General features: G+C 36.6%; 1 protein-coding gene across 1 annotated transcript; it reads right to left on the bottom strand.

Moving 5' to 3' along the window:
* Positions 1–285: 285 nt before the first annotated feature.
* LOC101712575 (olfactory receptor 52R1) lies at positions 286–1,230 on the bottom strand. Its single transcript, XM_004863344.1, has one exon. The coding sequence runs from the start codon at positions 1,228–1,230 to the stop codon at positions 286–288; it is 945 nt and encodes a 314-aa protein (XP_004863401.1).
* Between the last annotated feature and the right edge of the window lie 7,991 nt (positions 1,231–9,221).

The following is a 9,221-nucleotide window of genomic DNA, read 5'->3' as shown; positions in this document are numbered from 1 at the left end:
TTCCTAGAAGAAAACATTCTTTCAAAATATTTGGTTATCCTTTATGAAAAACTATGAGGGTGTCCTGTGATGATGATAATAGGTCAACCAAGTTTGCATAGGCCATTGCAGCTCTGCAGTATCTTCTGGTTATCATGAAAATATTTCTTTTTTCTTCTAAACAATTGCTGGCCTCTGTGCTAGTTTTTGACAGATGATAGGCTGTCAAATAGGATGTGAAAATTTCTTCATTATGTTTTCAGATTAATGAAGTCATTGGAGGAAAATGATTATATGATCTTTGGCTCAAGTGTCTTTTCCACAAAACCCTCGGATAACCCTGTCCCTGATCTCCTTGGTTCTAACCCCATAAATGATGGGGTTGAACATAGGAGGCACCAGGAGATAGACATTAGCAAACATGATGTGTACCACTCGGGGCACATGATGGCCAAAGCGATGGGTGAGGAAGGTAAAAAGGGCTGGGATATAGAAAGCCAAGATAACACAGATATGAGAAGCACATGTGCCAAAAGCCTTGAAGAGGGCTTCTCCTGAGGGTAACTGCAACACAGCTCTCAGAATCATCACATACGATATACTGATGATGAGAATATCAAAGCCAACCACAGAGAAGGCCACAAAGAGCCCATATCCACGCTTGACTCTGGTGTCAGCACACAGCAGCTTCAGCACTGCCATGTGCTCACAGTATGACTGGGGAATGATCCTGTTGGGGCAGAAGGGCATCCTGGAGATCATGAAGCAGAAGGGACTCACCAACAGCAGCCCCCTCACCATCACAACAGCTCCGAGTTTAACCACCACAGATGAAGTCAGGATACTAGAGTGTCGCAGTGGGAAGCAGATGGCCACATAGCGGTCCAAGGCCATAGCCATGAGCACCCCAGACTCCACAGAAGCAAAGGCGTGGATGAAAAACACCTGGATGAGACAGGCATGATATCCAGTCTCGTGAGCATGAAACCAGAGGATGGCCAGCATTTTAGGCTGGGTAGAGGAGGACAGGACCAGGTCAGTGATTGCTAGCATGGACAGAAAGAGGTACATGGGCTGATGCAGTGTGTGATCCATTCGGATTATATGTAGGATGGTGATATTGCCAACCACAGCCACAACATACATGACACAGAACAGAAAGGCAATCCCAGATTTTGAATTCTCCAGGCCTGGGATTCCTAGCAGGATGAAGGACACAGGATGAGTGGAGCTGTTCTCTAATGTGAACATATATGGATGAATATTATGTTCTTTGTTTCCAAACCAATCTATTTTCTGCAAATGATAACAATCAAAACAATTATTTTCATTTTTATTTATAAATCTTTTGAATCCATGATTTATTAAATCTTTTGATTTAATGATAAACCATACTATTTAAAATATAAAATTTTACAACATAAAAGGATGCTGCTCATTTTAAAATTTCATATTTATGACCTTCAAAAAGAGGTAGAATATAGTAAACTCAAGTGGAATTCTTTTTTCAAAACCAACCTATAACTTGGATGCTCAGTTTCTAATTCAAGAGTGCTTTGCCTTTTCCTTTACAATCCTTACCTGTATTAGCAATGTGTCCATAGCAACTCCACATAGTCCATATAGACCCTTTACCTCAATCTAACTATGATGTCACTAATAAATATCAGCAGCTCTGGGTGTTCAGGGCCTTTGCTTATTTAGCTTTGCTTGCGTGAGCATTGGTTATCCTGGTTCCCCATATCTCTGTTTCTAATTCTTCTCACCATGCATGGTAGCACTGAGCAGGAGTTTGGAACCCACTATGGGGGTCTCTAATAGACATACACTATTATCAGCTTTTAAAGTTGTTTCTAATCCACATAAATCCTCTCATCTTCAATTTACCAAGGGAATAACAGAGTTTAAAATAATTAAATGATATGGCCCTTATCACACACTAAATTTGTATCAGGATCAAGGGCTTCTGGTAAAACACATTGCTGCATTTGTTGAATAGAGACTGGTTTGGAATCCCTCCCGGTTAGGTTAACCAGAGATGTTTGCCCTATCATACAAAAGATGGTAAGGAGGCTTGAACATCTTCGCACTGACTTACAACCAGGTCTGGATTTGGAACCACAACTCCTGCTATTTCGCTGGACTGGAGGCTCCTGGCATCCCTGGGGATATGATGCTTTCTGTGGCATAGCATCTTTATTGGCTTTTGCCCATGAGCCTTTCTGGGAGACTCACATGTTCAGCACGCTCTTTGGGGTGCAGACACTCTCTCCATTCATGTTTCTGCTACCTACATTGCTCAGATTCTTTAAAAAGTTCTTTTACTTTCTTCCTCTCCATTCATATCCAAACCTTAACAATTGCTTTTCACAGGAAAGAGTTCTCTCATGAAGAGAGATAGCACAGCCTTTCTCTCTCATTCTGCTGGCTCACATATCCTGTTCTCAGGTTTTCTTTCTTGGGTAAATTTAAACTTCTAGTCAAGTCTGGAGCTGGAAATGAGGTCTTTGGTGCCTGTTTTCTGTTCCTTCCCCTGTGGTCTCATGGAATCCAGCAAATTCATCCTCAGAAATTTCCTCATGAATTCCATGGAAGCATATTTAAGGCTCCAAATCATGGGAAGCAGACAGAAGTTAGACAAATCCTTGGTTGTTTTTGTCTGGTGTGAAAAATTTTTACTATGGAAATGCAGTTTATCAGGTTGCCATTGAATTTAATAATGAAATTGTATATTTCCTAAGTAATAGGGAAAAAGGCCAATATAATTTCCCACTTTGCCTCACACTCCTTCCTCATCTACCTTACTATTCAAAGTATTCATTTTTCCCTTTTATGAAATTAGAACTTTCACGGGCATAGTGCACACTGAAAGTAGAAATTAAGCTAGATACAAATAAAGCCTAACACATAAAGTGACTGTGTAGCTTTGGTTTGAAGAAATTTAGTTACAAGAACTATGTTCTCGCATGGAGTAGAGCTCACTTTCCTTTGTGAACATGGTTTTCAATCCAGCCATGGTGCTTTCAGGTTCTGTCTGATCTCCCTTACTCCACCCATTATGTAGGAATAGTTTTGTTCAAGCTTCTCTTGTGTTGCCCAAGTCTTTGCAGGGATAAGAGACAAAATGGTGTGAGACCTTGTTAAAAATAGCCTCAGGGAAATTTAGATTCTTTTTTTGCTTTAGGGTACCTAAAGGTAAGTTGTGGAGCAGGTTGAGTTCAGATGCATCCTCCTTCCTGGAGGGGTTTGTGTATAAAGGCATGTTGTCTACCTTTCCAGGTCTCCCTGAAGGATGTATTGACCTTCAGTTTTCTTCTTCCTTACCTCAGACAGAAGTGTAGTGTGCCTGGATGTCTATACCTGGAGCTCCCATGGAGTCAGACCTTTTTGCATAGTGCATGACCTTGACTTCCACCTTCTCTGAGATTCTGTGAGTCCCATTGCTTTCTGGGAAGGGCTGAGATGCTTAAAGCACAGGAATCACTCACTCTGAAATCTGCTTTATCTTTGGCCAAGCCAAGCATGATCATCAGGAGTTCTAAAAAGCCCCTGAGATGGCAGAGAGTTCAGATCAATGTCTATTTAAAGAGCAATGCCTGCCCTGTCCCTTCCCCAAAGTTTTAGTTGTCTCCTCCCTCCTAATTCCTTCTGGCTCATAGTCTCACTCTCTTCCTCTGAGACTCAGTAATGAAGTGGGAAGCATTAACCCCTAACTTTCCTCACTCCTCTGTGCACACAAATGTGACAATGAGCTTCAAATATGTGTGCAGTCAAGTTTGCTGTTGGGATAAGCTGGGTATGAAAAATTTATACCTGCACTTTTGTTACTTTAAGGATGTATATTCACAATTGAAGGAAGATTGTGTGCAATTTGAAATTGTTGATATTTCATCTCTGTTGATGTATCTGAAATATGTTAGTAAACACTTTTATAAGGGACTCGATTTGCATGTGAGTATTTGTAAAGGTTATTATATGTCAATGCATAAATAATTATTTGCTTTGAGGATGTATAATTAGTGTGATGTAATCATTCTGAGTGCCCTGTTACTGAAAGCGGATGCTTTGTGAAGTCACACGCCTAACTATGTGCCTGAGATTGTAAAATGGCATATCAGTGTGCATACATATGAAGGTATTTGTGCAAGCGGTGTGTGCTTGATGGAGTTGTTGACAACCTTTTGGTGTTTCAGTATGTACTGAGGTGGTTGCAGTTCCAAGACCTCCCACTTCTGAATGGGTGATTATCCAGAGAGGGAAAATTCTGATTAAGATCCTCTTGCTAAGCACTTCTAACCCAACCTGAACACATACTGTTTATTTCTTTCTTTCAGTCCCTATACAGGGCCAAGATGGTATTTTCTTATTTAATTTGTAAGCACTCCTTGTTTTTTTTAACAATAAAAATAGAAAGAAAAATTAATTCTCAGAGTGCAGAGAGGTCAGTCTTCAAAAGATATGCCTCATCAAGTACAAAGCACCAACATAAGTCTTTAAGGAAAAAACCCCACAAACATTGCCAAGTTCATATCACTATGCTTATGTTTCCCTGTAATAATCATATTCACAAAGTGTGTGGTATTATTTCTGGGTATTAGCATACTATAATCAGGTGCACTATTTTTTATGAGGGGTTCAGGGAATACTCAGAGTTTTCTAATTTTGCAGATTAAGCTGATATTATATAATGAAATTTTGGGGTTTTTTTCCTAGTTGGAAAATGTTTTCCTTTGTGGCTTAACGTGAAGTGCTCAATATAACAAAATTAGAGAAGTTCAACCAAGCATTTCTACTTCTAGTTTCATATTTTAAAGAAATGCTTTAGATAGAGTCCACCAAAAAAAGTACACAACCGGGAAAAGAAAAACTTGTATAAATATGTATTTTTAAACCTGGGGAAATGAAATCCAACAATTTTATTTTAATGAGCTGTATTTTCTAAATTTTTGTTTTTTATTTTTTGCTGTTTTTATATAGTACTGAAAACAAAATGTGGCACATTCACATTTTCCTGAGGAACTGTAAAGATGGCCTCTACAGGGATAAACATTGGAAAGCCTGAAGGTCAATCAACTGATGTTGAAAACTCTCGAAGAGAGTAAAGGCTCAATCTGAATAGTCTAGAACATGTACTGTAATTTTATTAGAAGAGATGGTCATCTTAATATTAATGATTTAAAAGAACTTCTATAAATATTGTAATGCTAAATTTATCCAGACAGCATGATATTAATAAAAATTACCTGCAATTATAAGAGGTGCTCAAAGTCATGTCCATTAGCTTCCAGATATTTATTAGTACCATGAACTGCTGAAGTGTGTATACCTTTTTTGGTAAACTCTGTATATCCACTAAAATGTCTAAGAATGTTTAGCAGAAGTATTCCTTACAGATAAAATGTGGAAATAACCCAAATATCTATTGATTTTAGAGTAAGCAAAAATTGCCACATTTACCCAGCAGAATAAAACTCATCAAGAAGAAAAAAATAAAACAGAATTGAAAGAAAATTATATGTGGAAATAGTATTGTGGAATTTCATAGCATCAACAATAAAGATCAGAATTTAGTGATCTAAGTAATGGGGAAGAGATGATTACAAAGACAGCTCAGTAAGATGAATTTTGTTCTTCTAGATCTGGTTGTGAATCAATGAGAGTTTCCTAATAGCTTCTATATGAAGGTTGTTCTAAGGGTTATTAGGTTTAAATAATTTTATCTAAACACTTTTATGGTTTAGTTTAATATAGTGGACAATACTATTCCTTTTATAGCCAGCAAGAAAAGCTAGTAGTTTTATCCACTGTACTATAATAAAAGTAGAAATTGCTTAAATATAAATATTTTAAACATAATAAATAATTGCACAGTGAATCTAACTATGAATTATATAAGGAAAAAGGAGAAAGTCTATAGATAAACAGAAACAAATAAAATTATCATTTACCCACATTTCTTGAATTAAAAAACTTGGAGTATGTGCTTCAGTAAATGGAATAAATATGCAATAAATTTCACCTGTGACAATAAAACGTAAATTAAATTTACTGAGGGATACCACATAAAATAATTACAGGAATGAATCAGTCTAAGATGTCATGAGACAAAGAACATACTAGAATCTTGTACAGAACATGGCCTCAGGGGTGGATTGATAGCAGAAACTCAGAATTGAGGACCCATTCCAGACCTAATGGACCAGAATTTTATTTAAATAAAACCCTGAGGATATCAGGATGCTCATCATATTTTTCATGTATTTAATTATCCTCATGAACAAATAGCCATAAATCATTGGTTAAACCATAAAGAAAGTTTGTCTTTTATCCTGCTAAGAGACAAAACAAGAAATAATTTGAATTGCAGAAAAAACATAAAAGTTGCTCCAAAAAATCATGGTCTAAAATAAATTTTAAAAATGGACATAACTGTGCTAACCTGAACCAGAATAAAAGGATATAATTTTTTTTTGATGAATGCTACCTTTGATATAGTGAAATGATTTTGTGATATAGAATTATGTGTCATTTTTCTAGTCCCACCATATATTCTGTATTAAAAATGTTTAACTGTATTTCAAGATTTATTTGCTTTTCAAACTGGAATGATCTAAAAATAATGTGAAGTCATAGCTATAAGACTGTATATTAATTTGTGTATCTTGCCCAGGGAAGTCTTGACATAGGAGAAATATTACTCCCAACCTGTTAAATGTCAGGTATGCCCAGTTCATGTCCCCAAAATGAAGAATAAAATCTAAGAAAAAATGCAAGTTAAGAATAGGAAAGATTTATTGACAGATAACTCCTGAGAGACATAAGGGGTCTCCAAAGTGGGTTGTCACCAAGACCCTTTGTCAGGGACAATTTAAATAGCAAAGTCACAGTGTGGATACAGTGTGGGTCAAACTACCATCAATGTATAGGATTCCAAGTATGGCCTCTTAGCTAATATTGATCCAGTAGGGAAGCAGGTCATGTAGCAAGAGCACATGGAAAAAACAAAGGCATTTTTGGGAAGGGATGACTCTGGATGCTTTGGTCATCCACCTGGGTGACTGGGTCTGGATGCTCTGGTCAACTACTTTGATGACTGATATCTAGCTAGACTTTACTGGACCAGGTGATGCCAAATCACTGTACAATCTTAAGTCATTGTATATCCCTCGGGGAGGCATGTAGGCCTGGTCATTACATCCTTATCTTTAGGCCTGACCTTCAACAGATGTGCCTCCAGCCACAGTTCTGGTATGTTTTCATCTTTTGCCTCGACTCTCTCCAGGTCTGGCTCCTGACTGACTGACTCTTAATTTTTATTTAACTTAGCTGCCTAGAACAGTATCATGCTGTATGAATCTGAATTTGGGATAGGAGGGAGGAGAGTAGAAAGAAAGTATAAGGTCATTTATTCCTTGGATTTTTATGTATCAGGAAATGGACTTTAAATTCAATGAAAACTAAAAGAAAAGGCTCAATACCATTAGCTATAAAGGAAACCTAAATCAAAACTACAATTTATTTTACTGTTATCCAAAGACCAAAAAATAATAAACTGGTATGAGTGTGTGGAGAAAAAGCTCTTATACACTGTTGATGTGATTGTAAATTAGGATAGCCATTATGGTGAACAGTATAGTTTCCTCAAAAAATTATAAAACACACACACACAAAATAAACAAAAAAACAAAACCCAGGATCAATGGAAAATATTAGAAGATGCAGAAACAACTCCAGACGTACTTAGCCACCTTATTATTAGGTATACAGTATAATGACATTCATCATTGGAGATTTACTCCTTTATATAATATATCTTGATTCTTATTTTTTCTCCTTTCTTTGGCCTACCTTCAACCCCCCACCCTCTCTATTTACAAAGACGTTGTTTCCATTTTTTCATTTTCTCATATTAATTCCTTATTTATATATTTATTTATTTATTATTGTTATTTTTTGGTACCAGGGATCGCACTCGGGACCTTGTGCTTGTGAGGCAGGCGGCAGAACCACTGAGCTAAATCCTGGCCCATTAATTCCTTATTTTTGACAAAGGAACCAAACACTTTCGCTGGAAGAAAGATAGCCTCTTTAATAAATCGTGCTGGGAAAATTGGCTTTCTGCATACCTAAGATTAAAAATAGACCTATAAAGTATATTGTTGGAATTTCAATCGGTATTGCATTAAATCTATATAGCAGTTTTGGAAGTATGGCCATTTTCACTATATTGATTCTTCCTACCCAGGAACAAAGGATATCTTTCCATTTTCTTATATCCTCTTCAATCTCCTTCTTCAGAGTGCTGTAGTTTTCAGTGTAGAGGTCTTTTGCTTCCTTTGTTAGGTTGATTCCTAGATATTTCATTTTTTTAGATGCTATTGTAAAAGAAATTATTTCCCAAATTTCTTTCTCAATGGGTCTGCTGTTTGCGTATAAGAAGGCTATTGTTTTTTGAGTGTTGACCTTATATCCAGCTACTCTACTGAATGTGTCAATTAGGTCTAGAAGACTTTTGACTGAGTTTTTTGAGTTTTCTATGTAAAATATCATATCATCAGCAAATAATGACAGTTTCACTTCTTCCTTTCCTATCTTTATTCTTTTTATTTCTTTCTCTTTTCTAATTGCTATGGCTAATGTTTCCAGAACAATATTGAACAGGAGTGATGATAGTGGGCATCCTTGTCTTGTTCCTGATTTTAGTGTGAAAGTTTTCAGTTTTTGACCATTTAGCATGATGTTGGCTGTTGGTTTTTCATAGATAGCCTTAATCAAGTTGACATAAAGACCTTCTATTCCAATTTTCTGTAGCGTTTTTATCATGACCAAGTGCCCATCAACTGGAAACTGGATAAAGATTTTTTTTTTTTATAAAATGGAGTACTACTCAGCCATAAAGAACAAGAAACTAGAATCATTTATAGGTAAATGGATGCATATTGAGGCCATACTCTTAAGTGAAATAATTAGGACACATATGTGTAAATACCAAATAGTTTCTCTATTGTGAGAAACTGAGAGTGTAAATAAGGATGAAAATGATAAAAACGAATAATTGATAATTTGAAATAGGAAAAGGTCCAAAGGAGTAGGGGCGGTGGGAGGGGAAGGGGAAAGGGAAGAAGGGAAAGGAAAAATTATGAGAAAGGAAAAAAATGGAAACAAAGTCTATGTAAATAGGGAAGGGTGGTGGGGGTGAAGGACACATAGGTAATGGGGGAAAAAATAAGAACTAAGTTACA

Source organism: Heterocephalus glaber, unplaced genomic scaffold (assembly GCF_053883595.1).
Source record: "Heterocephalus glaber isolate CG9 unplaced genomic scaffold, H.glaber_assembly_v1.0 deba00001428, whole genome shotgun sequence".
NCBI classification, from domain to species: Eukaryota; Metazoa; Chordata; class Mammalia; order Rodentia; family Bathyergidae; genus Heterocephalus; species Heterocephalus glaber.
Note: the sequence above shows the minus strand (reverse complement) of the source record. Positions and strands in the feature narration are given on the sequence as shown.

What these genes read in the sequence shown, in the direction of transcription:
- LOC101712575 (XM_004863344.1), bottom strand. Translation starts at nt 1,230, where the DNA reads ATGTTCACATTAGAGAACAGCTCCACTCATCCTGTGTCCTTCATCCTG.